The sequence below is a fragment of the Hyperolius riggenbachi genome, chromosome 8 (assembly GCF_040937935.1).
Source record: "Hyperolius riggenbachi isolate aHypRig1 chromosome 8, aHypRig1.pri, whole genome shotgun sequence".
Taxonomy (NCBI): domain Eukaryota; kingdom Metazoa; phylum Chordata; class Amphibia; order Anura; family Hyperoliidae; genus Hyperolius; species Hyperolius riggenbachi.
This window is the reverse complement of record NC_090653.1, coordinates 154,583,192-154,603,471: the sequence shown is the minus strand read 5'-3', so window position 1 is coordinate 154,603,471 and position 20,280 is coordinate 154,583,192. Positions and strand designations below refer to the sequence as shown.

General features: G+C 47.0%; 2 protein-coding genes across 2 annotated transcripts in view; one reads left to right on the top strand and one right to left on the bottom strand.

Annotated features, from left to right (window-relative positions):
- Positions 1 to 20,280, bottom strand: part of SLC16A2 (solute carrier family 16 member 2) — a 323,980-nt gene that overhangs the window by 103,030 nt on the left and 200,670 nt on the right. The gene's annotated exons all lie outside the window — the stretch shown is intronic.
- Positions 18,559 to 20,176, top strand: LOC137528356 (uncharacterized). Its single transcript, XM_068249647.1, has 2 exons — positions 18,559 to 18,720; positions 18,941 to 20,176. Exon 2 carries the CDS (start codon positions 19,176 to 19,178, stop codon positions 19,986 to 19,988), a length of 813 nt encoding a protein of 270 aa, XP_068105748.1. The 5' UTR covers positions 18,559 to 18,720; positions 18,941 to 19,175; the 3' UTR covers positions 19,989 to 20,176.

Genomic DNA, 20,280 nt, shown 5'->3' with positions numbered 1-20,280 from the left:
TGTATTTGTTTACCCAAATCAAAGTTTCTAATTAGTTCTTAGCAGCAGCTGTGAATAGACTGCTGGAGACTCTCGCCCCATACAGTCAACACTGAGGCTTAATCCCTCCAGTGCTCCCTGTGAAGTGAAACAAAATTTGAAATCTTCAGGTTTTTTTTTTTTTTTTTCAGGATTTCCATAATTTGAAATGAATACATTTTTGGTCTATAAAGGTTATCATGCGGTGGCTAATCTTTTAGGGCTCTTTCACACCAGAGCCCTTTTCTGCGTTGTAACGCAAAAGCAGTTCTTTGCGTTAACCAAGGTCTATAGACTTTCATTTTACCTTTCACACCCGACGCTGCGTTTTGGTACGTTGTGGTTTCGACGCACCCGGGATCGTCGATCCGCCGGAAGCCAGCGGATTCCGTCAGGTTCAATTAATAGCTACCGCCGCTGATTGCCTCGCACCGCAGATACTCGACGACACCCCGCAGGCTATCAACGCGTGCAGGAGAACGGCTCCTGCACGTGTTTTCTGGTGTGAAAGGAGCCGTAGAGCAGATAGGAAATTCTACGTTTAGTTCCATATTCATTATTATAATTTAGATAAAAATTAGGTCATATTTTAAGAATTATTCAAGTAAAAGAACTAGAGAATTCTTCAGGGTTCATTAACTTTTTCTCACAGCTATATAAGCAAATCTGCCAAGAATCACTTAAAATCTGACATCAATACTGTAGCAGGTATTTCACGACTTCTGAAACCTGCCGCCTCTCTCCTCACTCCCCTGCCAGGAGGCATGATTGAGAACAGACTGTCCCAGGATAAAACAGGATTTCATAGTTTATATGAAATACAGAAATAGGCTTGTGAGGCTTCTGCAGGGGTCCACGTCCCTTAGCCTTTCACTGACTGTAGTTATATAAACTCCAAAGCTGTTTTCATCAATGTGCCAATTAAAATCACAGTGGGATCTTTACAGAAGATGTGAGTAAGTAAAGTTTTGGAACAATCACTTCTCTAGCTGCAGAATACCAAGATAGCTCATGGTAACCCAGAGCCACTAGGAAAGTATAGGTTATATTAGCGATGGATGCGACACCTGGAACTTTCGTTAGGGTGGATCTAGTCCCCCAGTTCCAGGAGGATCTGCTCCATCTCGGACAACAACAATATAGCGGGTTTAGTTGGCATAGAGAACCTTTCTTTATCAAACGTTGTTAATGACCAAATGTATCTTAAAGGGATACTGTAGGGGGGGTCGGGGGAAAATGAGTTGAACTTACCAGGGGCTTCTAACGGTCCCCCTGCAGACATCCTGTGCCCGCGCAGCCACTCACCGATGCTCTGGCCCCGCCTCCGGTTCACTTCTGGAATTTCAGACTTTAAAGTCTGAAAACCACTGCGCCTGAGTTGCCGTGTCCTCGATCCCACTGATGTCACCAAGAGCGCACAGCGCAGGCCCAGTATGGTCTGTGTCTGCGCAGTACACTCCTGGTGACATCAGTGGGAGTGAGGACACGTGGATTTTTAAAATGGAGGACAGAGAATTCCATTCATCACAGTGGACAAACCGGACGCAGGAGAGGAGAAAGATTGAGGAGAAAACTACACAGGAGGTAAGTATGATCTGTGTATGGTTATTTTGACTTTTTATTTTCAGTTCAGGTTCTCTTTAAAAGTCTGTGTGGCTGTTATTTCACTACCCCCTATTACACTGCCACTGATTATACTGTCTCCTGAGCCCCCAATTTGGTGCTTCTTGTTACAGTACCACCTATTATACTTCCCCACGATGGGGGGAAAATGCCAAGGAACCCCTGCGGAATACTCAAGGAACCCTGGTTGAGGAAGCCTGGGTTAAAGGATTTGTTTAGGAATGTTGGTTTTTAGTTGGTTATAAAATCATTGATCGCTAAATCAATCATAATACCGATTGAAAACAAAGTCACGTGATAACTGAATAGCGTATGGCTAGCTTTAATTAGATGCAGTAGCATACCTCTTCCCATGGAACGCAATGTTACATTTTCCCATTAAAGTGGATCTGAATTCTTGTACAGGACAGAAAAAAACAGAGAATGTACCTTGTATGTATTAACCCCCTTGGCATTAGGATTCAAGGGTCTAAAAGCGGCACCCTTTCAGACCCTAAAACCTGGAAAAAATCATGCTGCCAGGGAGATCTGCAGCAGGTTTACAATCACTCACCTCCCTGGCTCCAGTGCTGCAGTTATGCCTCCATCCTCCGGGTGGCGCTGAAACGCTAAAGTGAAATTGCTGGCTGTCATGATGAAAGCCGGCGATCTCACCAGAAGGAAGCAGACCCCCGGAGAGGAAGAAGAATGACGGCAGACATCGGGATCTCCCGGGAGGAATGTAGAAACGCCTGCTGCGCGCTATACTCTGCTCACAGCCTCCGGCTTCCCTGAGCAGAGGTCGGGATTACCACTCTTAGCTGCAGTTTTTTGATGCGACCCTGGCTCAGGATTACCGCCAAGGAGGCTAAGAGAGTAGCCTGTTTTATTCCCCCATATGTGTCTAATCCCAAGTTGTAATGTGATCTCTCCCCTGTGTCAGCTGACTGCCAAAGCAGATAAGCTCATTTGAATGCACAGGATGTTAACAATATGTCTGCTTCCATGAAAGCAGTAAGTAGAAACACTTCAGTGTAGGATTTGTATTAGCTGTAACAATGTTTTTCTTTAAATGTAATTAAGCGGCTGCATATCTTTTCGAGCAGAGAGGAAGTTTTACGTTCAGGTCCACTTTAAAGGCAGGAAACCATTTACGAGTTACTCTGAAGAATTTAGCAGCATGTATGGACTGCAATACGCAAGTAAATATGGAGAATGTGCTGCTGCATGCATTTGTTCCACAGTGCAGTGCTGTTCCATTTAGCATTATTGCAATGGAGAGCGGCACAAGTGCTGAGTGTTGTTGAAAAAACCTGAGTTGTATAGCGTCCACAAGTCCTAATGGAATTATTAGTAAACAATTAAACCAGTTGCATCCTAGCAGCAGCAAGAAAAACCATCGCCATTTCCTGGGAGACTAACACGCTATCAATAGAAAAGACAAAAGACAAGATTGAAAATATTCCAGTTAACAAATTGCTTGGCAGGAGATAAGGAAGTACAAATTATGCAAGGTTATTTACATTCAGTAACTGCCTGCTATATTTATTTGAACAGATTTTTTTTCAGCTCCAGGAATAAATATAAACAGGTACAACATTGTATACATAGTTTATGGATAATAATGCTGTCAGGGAGCGTTCATAGTTTATGGATAATAATGCTGTCAGGGAGCGTTCCCTAAGTACACACGCCGGACTGGAAGCAATGACGGGTCCGTCGTCACCTCCCGCTGGGTGGGCGTTCCAGCGACAGTCCGGCGCGTGTACAGTCTGTCTGCAGACTGATACGGCTGTTTCTGAGCGATCCGCCCGGCGGGGGCCACCAGATTAAGTCTTCTGCGTTAGGACAGGACTGGTCATCTTAGAAAGGACTCCCAAATCATATTAAACCATGTTATTTTCTGTTTGTTTAGCACTGAAGTTTATCCTACGGAAGCACCGCGGTGGCAGTTATGTAATTTGCCATATACAGATATGGGGAATCCTGAGCTGGGACCTAATAGGAACCCGGGACAGAGTGATATGAAGGCTGACATTTATTTCCCATTAAAGAATCCAATTGCCGGTCTGTCCTGCTGATCCTCTGCCACTATACATTTAGCCATAGACATTAAACAAGAATCCAGATCAGATTTCTAACTGAATTAGCCTTGTTCTAGAGGAGGGAATTGTGAGGCCACATTTGTTAAAGGACATTTGAAGTGAGAGGGATATGGAGGCGGTCATATTTAATTCCTTTAAAACAAAACCAGTTGTGTGGCGTCCTGCTGAACTTTTATGTATCAGTAGTGTCAATCACACACTTGAAACAGGTATGTGCCAAATCCAGTAAAACATCGGATTTGTATGCTTGTTCAGGGTCTATGGCTAAAGGCATTAGATACAAGTATTATAACCGCTGGCAATTTGCATGGTTTAAAAGGTAATAAATATGGCTGCATCTGGTTTCTTCTAACTTCAGGGATCCTTTAAAGGGAACCTGAAGTGTGAGGGATATGGAGGTTGCCATATTTATTTCCTTTTAAACAATACCCGTTGCCTGGCTATCCTGCTGATCCCCTGCCTCTAATACGTTTAGCCATAGACCCTGAACAATCATGCAGATCAGAGGTTTCTGACTACAATTTGACAAGATTAACTGCATGCTTATTTCAGGTGTGTGATTCATAAACTACTGATGCAGAACTGCCCATCCACTGGTATCATTTAAAAGGAAACAAACATGGAAGCCTCCATACACCTCTCATGTCAGGTTAACCTTAAATGCCCCAAGGCCTGTGATTTTGTAGTTTCTGGGAGTCACCACATGAGGACAGGTCGTAATCATTTTGATGGGTGGGGGGAATCAAGGTTTTGCAGGGGTCCCTAGAATTTGTAGTTCTGCCTCTGAGCAGTACTCCATTTACTGTAAGCTCACCGAGAAGCATGGCTTCTAATATGCATCTCAGTAGTGACGCTGTTGACTTTTCTATAAGTTGACTGACCAGAACAACTGCACAATGTGGGATTCTTAATCAGGTTTCTGCTTCCAGCCCAGTTAACAAGCAGCATCTAGGGATTGTCTAATGTTTCTGGAGGAAGTTTTTATGCATCAGCAAGATCAATGCCCAGTCCCTGTACCCTGCAGCACTAGAGTCTAAGGTTCAAATCCCAGCCAGGTCCCTATATTGCATTGAGTTTATATGCTCTCCCCATGTTTGTTTCCCCACAAAAACTGATTCTAAACTTTGGTAGGGACAGGGGACATTAGACTGTGGGCTGCTCTGAAAGTCTGTTTGTGATATTGACTGTTCAGTGGTCTCTATAAAATGAAGTGGAGCATTCCTAGATAAATGCACAAAAGAATAATGATGCATTACTTTTGAGAAAAGTCAGTTTTAGGTGCTACAGTGACTTCCTAATTCACTAGTAGGTCATTCCTAATAAAGATATATTTAAAGAAATATCTTGCTTCCATTTAATTGAATGGAATATATTTCACTTATGAAAATCTGATAGGGTGTATTTGCAAATTTCTACAACAAACCACTGTGAGAGTGTGAGTGTCCCCTAGTCAGTACTACCATCTTGTGTTCAGTTACAGCCAAGCAAAGCAGTAATGAACTTGATTAGAAAATTACCTCACAATATCCTAATAATTCTAACATTTGTATAGCGCTTTTCTCCTGTTGGACTCAGGGTGTGCTCAAGGGGCCACCCTGCAGTGTTAGGAAGTCTTATTTATTTTATTTATTTATTGTACTTATAAAGCGCCAACATATTACGCAGCGCCAAGGACTCCTTACTGAATAGGTACTGAACATAGCCTAGATTCCAACCCTGGTCTCCAGTACACTAACCAGCTCTGGTTACTGCCTTCCAGTTTACTGAATTTAATATTGGCCATCATCACCCTCTTAACATCACATGATTTCACTTATGTTAAGGTTCTTATTAATCCATGTGACAGTAACCAATGAAAATGTCAAAGTAACAAACCTTTTTCTGTTACAGAAGACTTTTAAGCACGGTTTCAGAGTAAATTCTTTCGTTCAGAATGAAAGTTACTCTGTAGAAGTGAGGAATCATCTTTTTAAAAATAAAGGGAGCCCAACTAAAGCTACTTTTCTTCTTTGTTAATCACATGACTAATTTAAGGACAATGAAGAAGCTGGTAAACTGCAGTGCAACTCATACATACTAGGCAGTATTCCAACTACGTTGTAGAACCAGAGGCGTAGCTAGGGTTTTCAGCGCCCGGGGACAAAGACTATTAATGCGCCCCCTAAGGTGAAGGGGCGTGGCCAAATATGGGCGTGGTTATGGGTGGAGCCAAATGTACATGGAGGTTAGCAGGCTCACGCTCACCCACCCTCCCTCAGTATGTACCTTCCAGCATGTTCCAAGACAAATTCAGCAATCATGAGCCCCCCCCCCCCCCCCCCCCCATCAAGACAAATTCCGCAATCATGAGCAAACATGACCAACTCAGCAATCATGAGGCCCCCAACAAGACAAATTTAGCAATCATGAGGCCCCCAACGAGACAAATTCAGCAATCATGAGGCCCCTAACAAGACAAATTCAGCGATCTTGAGGCCCCCAACAAATCATGAGGCCCCCAACAAGAGAAATTCAGTAACCATGAGGCCCCCAACAAGACAAATTCAGCAGTCATGAGGCACATATATAGACAGCATTTCACATAAATAGGCAGAATGCCCCCTTAATATGGTAGACACCTCTCACCTGGCAGCAGTTCCCCAAAATACACTCAATCTGACAGCAGTGGTTCCCCAAAAATAGGTAGCCCCAGAATAGGTGGCCAGCAGTATAGATGTCCCCAGAACAGGTAGCCAGGGGTAGAGATGTCCACAGAACAGGTAGCCAGGGGTATATGTGCCCAGTATATGTAGGCAGGGGTATGTGTCCCCAGTATATGTAGCCAGAGGTATATGTGCCCAGTATATGTAGCCAGGGGTATATGTGCCCAGTATATGTAGCCAGGGGTATATGTGCTCAGTATATATAGTCAGGGGTATATGTGCCCAGTATATGTAGCCAGGGGTATATGCCCAGTATATGTAGTTAGGGGTATATGTGCCCAATATATTTAGGCAGGGGTATATGTGCCCAGAGTAGGTAGCCAGGGGTATATGCCCAGTATATGTAGTTAGGGGTATATGTGCCCAATATATGTAGGCAGGGGTATATGTGCCCAGAGTAGGTAGCCAGGGGTATATGTGCCCAGAGTAGGTAGCCAGGGGTATATGCCCAGTATATGTAGTTAGGGGTATATGTGCCCAGAGTAGGTAGCCTGGGGTATATGTGCCCAGAGTAGGTAGCCTGGGGTATATGTGCCCAGAGTAGGTAGCCTGGGGTATATGTGCCCAGAGTAGGTAGCCAGGGGTATATGTGCCCAGAGTAGGTAGCCAGGGGTATATGCCCAGTATATGTAGTTAGGGGTATATTTGCCCAATATATGTAGGCAGGGGTATATGTGCCCAGAGTAGGTAGCCAGGGGTATATTTGCCCAGAGTAGGTAGCCAGGGGTATATGTGCCTAGAGTAGGTAGCCAGGGGTATATGTGCCCAGAGTAGGTAGCCAGGGGTATATGTGCCCAGAGTAGGTAGCCAGGGGTATATGCCCAGTATATGTAGTTAGGGGTATAGGTGCCCAATATATGTAGGCAGGGGTATATGTGCCCAGAGTAGGTAGCCAGGGGTATATGTGCCCAGAGTAGGTAGCCAGGGGTATATGCCCAGTATATGTAGTTAGGGGTATAGGTGCCCAATATATGTAGGCAGGGGTATATGTGCCCAGAGTAGGTAGCCAGGGGTATATGTGCCCAGAGTAGGTAGCCAGGGGTATATGCCCAGTATATGTAGTTAGGGGTATATGTGCCCAGAGTAGGTAGCCTGGGGTATATGTGCCCAGAGTAGGTAGCCTGGGGTATATGTGCCCAGAGTAGGTAGCCTGGGGTATATGTGCCCAGAGTAGGTAGCCAGGGGTATATGTGCCCAGAGTAGGTAGCCAGGGGTATATGCCCAGTATATGTAGTTAGGGGTATATTTGCCCAATATATGTAGGCAGGGGTATATGTGCCCAGAGTAGGTAGCCAGGGGTATATGTGCCCAGAGTAGGTAGCCAGGGGTATATGTGCCTAGAGTAGGTAGCCAGGGGTATATGTGCCCAGAGTAGGTAGCCAGGGGTATATGTGCCCAGAGTAGGTAGCCAGGGGTATATGCCCAGTATATGTAGTTAGGGGTATAGGTGCCCAATATATGTAGGCAGGGGTATATGTGCCCAGAGTAGGTAGCCAGGGGTATATGTGCCCAGAGTAGGTAGCCAGGGGTATATGCCCAGTATATGTAGTTAGGGGTATAGGTGCCCAATATATGTAGGCAGGGGTATATGTGCCCAGAGTAGGTAGCCAGGGTTATATGTGGCCAGAGTAGGTAGCCAGGGGTATGTACCCAGTATATGTAGTTAGGAGTATAGGTGCCCAATATATGTAGCCAGGGGTATATGTGCCCAGAGTAGGTAGCCAGGGGTATATGTGCCCAGAGTAGGTAGCCTGGGGTATATGTGCCCAGAGTAGGTAGCCTGGGGTATATGTGCCCAGAGTAGGTAGCCAGGCCAGGTGACCCCCTTCCCCAGCAGGAGGGGAGCAGCGCAGAGAAGAGCTGCTCTCCCTCCCTCGCTGTCCCCTCCAATGTCTGTCCGGTGGCTGGCAGCGGCGGGCGGAACTTACCTCCGTCTCTTGCAGCGCCGGATGGATCTGCCGCTACTCCGGTCTGGTCCAGACCAGAGCAGCGGCTGCGCACCCGAACTTCCGGCCGGCGCTGGAGCGAGACGGAGGTGAGTTCCGCCCGCCGCTGCCAGCCACCGGACAGACATTGGAGGGGACAGCGAGGGAGAGAGAGCACCTAAGGTGAGGGAAGGAGGGGGGAGATGGCCCCCCTTCCCCACCGTCCGCACAGCTCTCTCTCTTCTCTGCGCTGCTCCCCTCAGCCCCGCAAAAACAAAACAAAACAAAAAAAAACCGAAGCTCAGCTGGGCGCCTTTGGGGACCCGGCGCCCCGGGGCACTTGTCCTACCCCGACCCCCCCTAGCTCCGCGCCTGTGTAGAACTATAGTTTGCTATTCCATATTTCTTTTGCTGCAAGTTTACATATTAATAAAGTTAAGATTTTCTTTGAGGCTTTGTTCATATTATGCACATTGTGCAACTTGCACGATATAACATGAGTAAAGCGAGCCAGAATACTTAAAGGACAACTGAAGCAAGAGCGATATGGAGGATGCCATATTTCTTTCCTTTTATGCAATTCCAGTTGCTTGGTAGTTGTCCTGCTGATCCTCTGCCTCTAATACTTTTAGCCATAGACCCTGAACAAGTATGCAGATCAGGCGTTTTTGACATTATGGGTCAATTCTGACAGATATTGGCCAAATTCCATCTATTGAGCAGAATGGAAAATAATCGATTCTCCCTTGAGCCGATAAAATTAGTAATGTACTGCCACCAGACGTGGCAAAACATTCGATTCCTCTCTGAAAGGATTCGGTTTTAGAAGAAATCGATTCCTACCACACACTGCACATCGATTTTCAATAGTAATGGATCAAAAGTTAAGGGAGATAGATTCCCTGCAGTTCAGTCGAACCTGTGAGGAAATTGAACAAGAAAATCAATGTGTAAGGGCACCTTCACACAACACACCTGGTAATTTATAGCATGGTCAATAATTGTGTTACACGTGCATTTTTGTGCAAATTAGACAGAATTGCACTGCAGACCGCAAATTAGGATAACACAGCCCATTGCATTATAGAGATGTGAACATGCCCATCGAGTTGTATGGGGAGAGTGTAATATGTTGTGTTGTAGCACAACCCAATGCCCATACTGTGAACAAGGCCAATATACACCAATTTTTTTTCAGAGACCTGTATAGGCATTAAATTGAAGATAATGTTTTTAATCTAAAATACAGTCTAAATAGTGGGTCAAACTGTTTATTACTGAAAGGGCATGTGAAGTAAATGGAATATGAAGACTTACATTAGTTTTCATTTAAACAATACAAATTGCATGACTGTCCTGCTGATCCTTTGCCTTTAATACTTTAAGCCACAGACCCTATATAAGTATGCAGATCAGGAGCTCTGACCCAATTAGCTGCATACTTGTTTCAGGTGTATAATTATGACACTATTGCAGCCAGTGATATCACCAGGACTGCCAGGCAAATGTTATTGTTTAAAAAGGAAATAAATATGGCAGCCCCCCATATGCATCTCACTTTTTGGTTCCATTTAAAGTACACATTTGCATTGAAAAAAAACACACTTTACAAATAAGACAACAGACTAAATGTACAGATTTCTCTACAACAATCCTTAGCCTGTAGAGTACTAGTAGACAGCTAATCTTCCTTTAGCTGATGCTCAGGTTCATAAACACATACTTAGGGAGAGGGAAGTCTCTAGACCAGCGCTGGGCAAACACTGTAATGGCGGGTGGATTACTCTCCATCTCTCCCTGCAGAATCGCGAGCGGGCGGTTGCGGGGGAATTTTAAACTGACCTGGTCGCCGATTCCTGTGTCGCATCTCCATGGCAACAGGGCGTCACATGACGGGAGGTGCCATCGTATTACATGCTGGCTGCCAGTGTACAAAACGCTGGCATGTCTCGATGTCCTGTCATGTGATGCCCTGTTACAATGGAAACACGAAGTGGGAATCGGCGATCAGGTGAGTTTTAAGTTCCCCAGTAGCCGTCCGCTCGCAACACTGCAGGGAGGGAGAGTTGAAATTTAAGGAATGCAGCCCAACGCTCCTTCTAGACCCTATAGAGGCTTCCCACATTGTCCTCTGCCCGGAACCCTTCAGTTGATTGGGGCAGTGCTGATCTTCTGGCACCAGCAAGGCCGTGCTGCAGCTGCAAGGGCACGTCTGTGCTTGCGCAGTAGCACAGAGCTAGCTGTGCAGGCGCGGATGTACTGAAGCAGGTGCAGTACAGCTGCGCTTGTGCTTGAAGAGGAGCGTGGTCCCGATCAGACAAGTTCACGTTGGTAATCTCTGAAGGGTCTGTGAGAGGCAAAAGGGGAACAGAGGACATGGTGGGATACCTTTATAGGATCCAGTGGCTTCCCTATTCTTAAGTAAATATGTGATTTGATTTGGCTCGGGTACACATTAGCAAAAAAATAAAAATAAAAATAATAGTAAAAACTGATTTCTGTGACTTCAATTGCTCCTGAAAACAGTGATAATCTCTGAGCAGAAAGAATGTAAATATACAGGATTTTCCAGGCTGCTATGGAAAATGTTGACATCACAAGCAGCTTCCATGCAAGCAAAGAACATAGGAGGAAATTATATATAGTAAAGTAGTGAAGGTAAAATCAGACTGTTCATTGGAAGGAGCAATTGTGAAGCGAAACCCGAAATACTTTGGACACATATTGAGAAGACAGGACTCATTGGAGAAGACCCTGATGCTAGGAAAAATTGAGGGCGAAAGGAGGAGAGGACAGTAGAGAATGAGAAGCTAGATAGCATCATGGAAGCAACAAACATGAGCTTGGACAAACTTCAAGAAGCAGCAGAAGATAGAGGAGCCTGGCGCGCTCTGGCCCACGGGGTCGCAGAGTTGGACACAACTGGAGTCGGGGCAATTTTGGGCACCCGGAGTTGGAGTCGTTGATTTCATAAACTGAGGAGTCAGAGTTGGGAGTCTGAGTCGGATGATTTTTGTACAAAATCCACAGCCCTGTTAAAGGGAAGGTTCAGGGACAATAAAAAAAAAAAAAAAATCCAAATCCACTTACCTGGGGCTTCCTCCAGCCCGTGGCAGGCAGGAGGTGCCCTCGGCGCCGCTCCGCAGGCTCCCGGTGGCCGACCAGACCTGGCCAGAACTACTGAGCCTGCGCAGTACAGCCCGGAGGATGTCCGATGACGTCAGCGCGCCGGCGTGACACGCATAATGGAGCGCAGAAGAAGCCCGACCTGGCCGCCGGCCTGGCCAGGTCGGTTCGGCCACCGGGAGCCTGCGGAGCGGCGCCGAGGGCACTTCCTGCCTGCCACGGGCTGGAGGAAGCCCCATGTAAGTGGATTTGGATTTTTTTTTTTTATTGTCCCTGAACCTTCCCTTTAAGTATCAGACTATGGAGTCGGAGCCATTTTGGGTACCTGGAGTCGGAGTTTCATAAACTGAGGAGTCGGAGTTGGAGTTAGAAGATTTTTGTACCGTGCACAGCCCTGACAACAACAGTGGAATCATGGTGTGGCTGCCATATCTGTAACTTCATGATGGAGATAATGTCACATTTGTTCTAAATCTGGTATAAGCATAGGTGTGCTTTAACCTCCCTAAGAATTAGATGCTGGGAGCGGGGCTAAAATAACTGCTGCTTACCTGGGTCCCGTGCTGGATCAGCGCTGCATGGCGGGACTCCAGGCTTCCACTGCTGACCACCGGGATCCCCATCTCCTCTCTTCTGCCTGGATCCCGGTGGCCAATCAGCGGCGGTGTGACGTCATCCGGGGCGGCGCCAAAATTTAAAGTGGACCTGAACTCTTTATTATTATTATTATTTAGTATTTATAACTCTTGCACAGGTTAGAAGGGAAACAGAGAAATGCACCCGTTATGTATGTAAAGAGTTTAGCCTGTTTAATTCCCCCTTTGGACCCGATCTCTTGCACAGGACAGAAGGAAAATATGGAGAAATGCAGCCTGTATGTATGTAGAGAATTTAGCCTGTCTAATTTCTCCTCATTTGTTTCTAATCACAAGTTGTAATTCGATCTCTCCCCTGTGTCACATCACTGCCATGGCAGAGATGGCAGATAAGCTCATTTGAAAGCACGGGATGTTAACAGCATAGCCATTTGTTTCCCAACTGCTTCTGAGCCAAGTGCTACTGCTGATCTGCCTTACTGTTACAGATTTTGCCTGGGTTTTGACTACTCTCTGCCGGCACCGACCTGTTCCTGGATTTTGACTGCTCTCTGCCTGCCGCCAGTACCGACCTCTGCCTGGATCTTGCCCACTCTCTGCCTGCACCAACCATGTGTAACTGTGGTTATACATGGATGAGCCAGACTCACTATGCCTTCAGTATCCGGTTCTTCACTCCCAGACTCATTTCTCTCTTGCTGGCAATGCCTGTGTGAAACTGCTAGGGCAGAATTTGTGCAGGCAGGAGGAACAGCTTCTGCACTCAGTGAGTAAGCTACTACTTTTCAGTGGGAAGAATAGAGGCTTATAGAGACAATGAGCATTTAGTGGTTGAATATGGGGTGCTTGGCAGGCTGTTGCAACCCTCTCTAATCGCATAATGGGAAAGGCCTTAATAATAGGAAAATAATGCCCCACTCATCAAGTGCCTGCATGGCATGGCAAATAAAGAGCACTAGGCAGGGTGTAAAAAGTGAGAAGTTGGGGACAGAACTAATCCTAAAAAAAAAAAAAAAAGAAATATCCTGGTACTAAATTAAATAAACTCACTTTTTTTTAGTTCAATTTCTCAAGTCAACACCCCAGGCGACTATCAATACAATATCATTCTCAGCTACGTCCAGCGACTTTTAATCCCACTCATTATTCTGCTAATTTCTATTCAGATCTCTTTGGGTTTAGTTAGTGAACGTTATTGACATCACTGTGTGTAAGTAATGAACGTTAAGTTAAACACCACACATCCTCAGAGTTACAAAAGGACAGTGTTTGACAAGAGGAACCATGGGAAGCTGCTTTGCATGCAGACCTGTGGCCGTGGTTCATGCTGGGAGTGAAAAAAAAAAACAGGATTTATCCTGGCATAGGCAAATGCACATTTGGGCAATCAGACTCCTGTCATTGTTACTGTTCTTAGGACAGAACACTCATTCCCATACAAAGTACATTACCCACCGTAAATTTCCCATTACCATGAAAGCTTTCTGCCCAGCTGCTAATTACCAGGCTTCTTTCTTGCGTACACTTTGGCTTATGTGGAGCTCCCTCCACTATTACCTCCCAAAAATGTTCCTGCTGCCATTTGGAGTTCTGAGCATGTTTTCTATTATGGCATCAAGACAGACCACCATCTACCTCATTATAGTACAAACTAATTAGCTCTGAGGGGAGGAAAGTGGTGAAGAAAAGTGGCAGAAAAAAAGATTTCTCCAATTACATCGGGCTTCTGAAAGGGATCTGCAAATAAAATGCAGACCAAACATCTAAGTGAAAATCTAACTCTTACACAATGTTCCCGACAGAGAAGGAAAAATAGTGAATTGGAAACAGAATCAGCAAACATACTGTACACAACTGACAATAACAAACTTGGTAGTATTTCATATGCTAAACAATCTATATATCCTTGATGACCCTCCTGCCCCCTTTCCTTGCTATTAAACTGATCTAATTACTCGCCATGGATGGCCAGTGTATTAAGTTCCAATGTTACCTAACGGTGGTACCCCCTACTGCACAAGGCAACACATTTAATATAATATACTTGCAGACTATGTTATTTGGGGTCCTCAGTGCATTGCCTAAGTGGCCAGTAGCTGTGACTATGGATTATTCAGTGCAGGAATTCTACCACAGGAAACTATGCACAGCTCCCTTACATTTAATCTAAAATGCTATTCACTTTACCAAACCTGCTGAACTTCCGTTTAATAAAAAGCCCATCTCTGCCTGTACGGGGGCACCATATCTATGGCCCACATCACACTTGTAGCTCTGTAACAGAATACATGGGCTGTATATGCAAACTACAAGTTGCTACCAGCAGATACAGCCAATAACAGCAGCAGTGGCAGCTGAAGATCTTTATGTCACATGCCATCTCTGTCACAGCCCTGCTACTGGGCAAAGTGTGGCTTTATTTACTGGCCTGGGAATCCGTTTAATGTAAAGCCACACTAATCTGATCTGTAAACATGATAACTGTTCAACAGCTCCACTATGCTGAATGTGAGAGGTAAATATAAAATACTAATATATATAAAAATATGTAATATTTCACATTTTCTTCCTGAATAAATCGATTTTAAAACCTGTGCCTGAACAGGACCAGAACTTTTTGTAAATACGTCCTATGTACTTCCTGTGCCTGCAGGAGTTTCATTCAGTTGCCCCGCTTTCTTCCTACATCCAAGAAAAACCTCTGAAAATCGAGACCTATGTGAACAGTTCCATGTGGTTTGCAAACTACTATGAATAGATGGCACAGTATACAACAGGAAAAGAATAAAGCTCAAATCAGAATTTAATCTCAAAAAATTGTATTTAATTCATCAGGCTAATCAATTATCCTGAAAATTGCCATTTTGCATTCTATATACCTCCACTGTGCTGAAATACGACTTAAGATTTTGGCTCCAGGCACAAGAAGAAGGCTGTAACCCAGGGTTCCAAACTGGGACTAGCAAATCTCACTGTCCTCACATGAACCATGATATGCATGCAACCTAATCTAATAAGACACCATTATGTGAGAGTCTTAAACAACCCAAACAAAGCGTTGGAAATCTGTATTGTTTTTCTCTGTCATCCTTCAGTAGCAAGTTCAGCGTTCTTAAATATCTCGGACTTGTATTCACAGGTTCTGTAAATGAGGGCAGACTGTTGGTAATAATTTATTTGCCGACATGTATGATTCAGTGTGATGTCTCATATATTGTGTAGATTAACTGTACCATTACTAATTCTTCAGAAGTAATTATAGTCCATCTAAGACTTGGCACCAGGAGGCTAAGGCCCGGTTCACATTAGCGGCTGCTATCCGGAATCGCCGTGCCGGAGCCGTGCCGGAGCCGGACCGCATGCGGACCGGACGAAACGGACGCACGGCATAGCAATGAAAGTCTATGCGACCGTTCACATGCGTCCGTTTCGTCCGGACCGGAGCCGGACCGGATCCGGACTCCGGCGTCCGTTCCAACATGCGCTATTTTTTGGTCCGGCTGGTCCGGCTGACGTATCCGGACCGGAGCCGGAATGTTGCATCCGGCCAATGGAAACCAATGAGAACCGGAGAGCGCACAACACACTGGCTATAAAAACCGGATGTTGTACCACACTTCCTATGCTGACTCTATGGTATGGTGGCCATTTTGGATGGGGACCACATGGCACCAGCGTTCACAGAGTGGAGCAGCAGTGACTTCATGCTGGAGCTCTTTGGCAGCAATATGGAGCAGGATCTGTCTGATAGCGAGGGGGTGAGGCCCTACACATCAGAAGACCTCATCCTACAGGTGCAGCAGGTACCAGCCCTGTGGGACAAGGGGGATGCGGACCACAGCAACATCAAAAAGTGCAGAGGCCTGTGGAAAAAAATTGCCAAGCTGTATGTGGAGGACTTTGAGCACTTGAGCAAGAGACAGCAAGGCACAGAGGGTATGTTGACTAGAAGTTTTTTGGGGGGGGCTTGTGGTTTAAGCTTGTGATGTATTCCACTTTTGCTATGGATTTGTGTCACCCACGTGTTGCCCACCCACCTGTTCCCCACCCACCTGTACCCCACCTGTGCTGTATCCCACCCACCTGTGATGTATCCCACCCACCTGTACCCCACCTGTGCTGTATCCCACCCACCTGTGCTGTATCCCACCCACCTGTGCTGTATCCCACCCACCTGTGCTGTATCCCACCCACCTGTGATGTATCCCACCCACCTGTGCTGTATCCCACCCACCTCTACCCCACCTGTGATGTATCCCACCTGTGATGTATCCCACCCACCTGTACCCCACCTGTGCTGTATCACACCCACCTGTACCCCACCTGTGATGTATCCCACCCACCTCTACCCCACCTGTGATGTATCCCACCCACCTGTACCCCACCTGTGATGTATCCCACCCACCTGTACCCCACCTGTGATGTATCCCACCCACCTCTACCCCACCTGTGATGTATCCCACCCACCTGTACCCCACCTGTGATGTATCCCACCCACCAGTACCCCACCTGTGATGTATCCCACCCACCTCTACCCCACCTGTGATGTATCCCACCCACCTGTACCCCACCTGTGCTGTATCCCACCCACCAGTACCCCACCTGTGATGTATCCCACCCACCTCTACCCCACCTGTGATGTATCCCACCCACCTGTACCCCACCTGTGCTGTATCCCACCCACCAGTACCCCACCTGTGATGTATCCCACCCACCTCTACCCCACCTGTGATGTATCCCACCCACCTGTGATGTATCACACCCACCTGTGATGTATCCCACCTGTGATGTATCCCACCTGTGATGTATCCCACCCACCAGTACCCCACCTGTGATGTATCCCACCCACCTCTACCCCACCTGTGATGTATCCCACCCACCTGTACCCCACCTGTGATGTATCCCACCCACCTCTACCCCACCTGTGATGTATCCCACCCACCTGTACCCCACCTGTGCTGTATCCCACCCACCAGTACCCCACCTGTGATGTATCCCACCCACCTCTACCCCACCTGTGATGTATCCCACCCACCTGTACCCCACCTGTGATGTATCCCACCCACCTCTACCCCACCTGTGATGTATCCCACCCACCTGTACCCCACCTGTGCTGTATCCCACCCACCAGTACCCCACCTGTGATGTATCCCACCCACCTCTACCCCACCTGTGATGTATCCCACCCACCTGTGATGTATCACACCCACCTGTACCCCACCTGTGATGTATCCCACCTGTGATGTATCCCACCCACCAGTACCCCACCTGTGATGTATCCCACCTACCAGTACCCCACCTGTGATGTATCCCACCTGTGATGTATCCCACCTGTGATGTATCCCACCTGTGATGTATCCCACCCACCTGTGCTGTATCCCACCCACCTGTGCTGTATCCCACCCACCTGTGATGTATCCCACCCACCTGCGATGTACCCCACCTGTGCACATATAACATACACAATGACCAATTATTATACATCAATTTATTGTAAAAAATTAATACATTTAAATTCACTCAAACTTGAAACTCCAAAATAAACACATTTCAACAAAACAAATTAAAAACCAAACATTCACCCTCGTCCTGGTGGTGTGGTAAAATAAAGTCTCAGTTGGTCCCTGTTCCGCAGTGACACTACCCTTGGCCTGGTTGCATACCTCCGCAGGGGCATTAGTGGAAGCACATTCGGGGGTTCCGGAGTCTCTCTTTCCTCCTGCCGCACAAAGTTGTGGAGGATGCATGCTGCCTTCACCACGACAACTGCGTTGCCCGGTTTCAGCAGCATGGGCGTGTGGAACACCCTCCACTTTGACACCAGGATCCCAAATGTGCACTCCACCATTCTCCTTGCACGGCTCAACTGAGCATTGAAGTGTAGCTGGCTGGCATCAAGTCCCCTGTCTGGGTACGGACGCATTACATGGTCGGACAGGGCGAAGGCCTCGTCCCCCACAAACACATAGGGGTAGGCCGGTGCCCTTGTCCCAGGCCAGGGTCTGTCACGGGGGAGACGCAGTCTGCCTTCCTCCATCAGCCGGCAAAGGGTCGTACGCTGGAAAATTCCAGAGTCATTGGAACTACCGTACGACCCCACGTCCACGTACACAAACTTGTAGTCCGCATCTGCCACTGCCATTAGAACAATGCTGAAGTATTTTTTATAGTTGAAATAATGGCTGCCACTCCCCACGGGTTTCTGAATCCGGATGTGTTTCCCATCCAGTGCGCCAACACAATTAGGAAACTTGCACACGGTCCAGAAGCCCTGGGCGATCTCCTCCCATTTCGTGGTGTCCGGCACAGGCATGTATCTGGCCCTCAGTCGCGTCCAAAGGATCCTCGAAGTCCTCACGACGATGCCTGCCACCGTGCTCTTCCCAATACGAAATGTGACATGTAGCGATGTATATGTTTGTCCAGTTGCGATGTACCTACAAGAGAAATAATCGAAATCAAATTTTCATGTCGTTACAGGAGAAAGGTACAAGACAAGGTGGCGGAATATACGGGATGCATATGTGAAATGGCTACGGAAGAAAAAACTTGCCGAACGAAGTGGCAGTGGCGGGGGAAGGCGACAAAAAGACTACCAATTTGCCAAGCAATTGTCTTTCATCAATGCAAGCCTGGAACCTAGACTGTAAGTACCACTACTGTGGGCAGGAACTGAGAGCTCATTTACCATGACTTCGGCCATGTATTGCTATGGCCTCAATTCCCATGGCTAGCGAACTTTTCTCACAAGCTTTATCAAATGTTGGGTAGAAACGGGTGATAAAGTGATTGCTAGTGTTTGCTAGCTCTGTGAATTGACGCCACATGCTGTTTGGCACACCAATAAATATTGCTTTTATCTACAGGACTGAAGACAATTTGGAGCAAGAGGAACCGACCCAGGAGGCACGGTTCAGCAGTGAGGAGAGCTTGGTGGATGATGACGTCGCCGATGTAACCTATTGCCCCGAGGAGAGGAGTAGGAGGAGGGAGTCCTTAATCCCAACTCTCTCCTTTGATGATGACTTGGCAGAAGAGAGCTTGGATGTTGAGGTTGCAGGACCGAGTGTGGAAGAAGCTGAACCTCCACAATCGACCGCTATGGAAGCTCCAGGGGAACAAGAACAAAGTGAGGAGCACCGAGAGACTGCAGCACAACCAGCGCGCAGGGCAACCCCGACACAGGCCAGAGGACGGGAAGATGCTGCCACACCACCAGTGAGGACCACCACACCAGTGAGGCGTCGAGGTACCCTCCCCCCAACAAGGAGAGAGACAGAGTCCGAGATGTCCGGGGCTGTCTCCGGACTTCTCGGGATTCTTCAGAGCCACCAAACTCTCATAACCCGGCAGTTGCAAGATGAGGACAGGGGCCATATCATGGAGCAGTACAAGTCCCACATCACTTCACTGCAATGTGAGCTCGACGCTGTACATGGGCACTACAGGGACGAGCTTAAAATGATGCATGAGATGCACAGAGGAGAAATCGACCAACTGCGTGCGCAGCATCATCAGTCGGTGGGCCAGCTGCAGAACATGATGCAGCAAATGCATCAACAAAGCAAGGAACTACTGAAATTGCAGGCACACCCGTGTTTTCACACTGTGATGTCTCTAATACCATATCTGGAAAAGGTGCCTTCCCAAAACCTGATGGCGTGCCATTCCAATTTGCTGGAGGTGATTAAACAGCACATGGACACGCCATTATTGCAACCACCAATTTTTAGACCCCCACAACCAACAGCGGTGCCCACCTGGCAATCATCACAGATGTACACCGGCTACAGAGGCAGTCAATATGGGCCACCGCTGTCAGGGTCCAGCTCATCCACGACCAGCACCCAAGAGAGTCCAGATTTCCAGGCAGCAACTCCCACCTTTTCGAGTAGTGGTGCCGATACAATTTGAAAAAAAAAGTCAAATTGTTCCTGGACATGCTCCTCTGAATACCTCCGATCCTCGGAGGAAGGATACCATCACAGGGCTTTTTAACTTTTGGTTTTGCTGGACTTGAACTTTAGGGCCTGGTGTCCCCGAAAGACACTACCTGGGTCACAACCTTGTGCCTGTTGCACAGCACCTGTAGTCCTGCACCTGTGCCTTTGATTCCTCTTGTTCCTTACTTTGTTGATCCTAATCACTTGCACAAGACCCTTGGAGCCATGGGTGAAGGACACCTTCACTGGTCGGTGAGAGGCCT

Bases quoted from the DNA above. Each gene is read 5' to 3' on its own strand.
- LOC137528356 (XM_068249647.1), top strand. From the start codon at position 19,176: ATGGAAGCTCCAGGGGAACAAGAACAAAGTGAGGAGCACCGAGAGACT.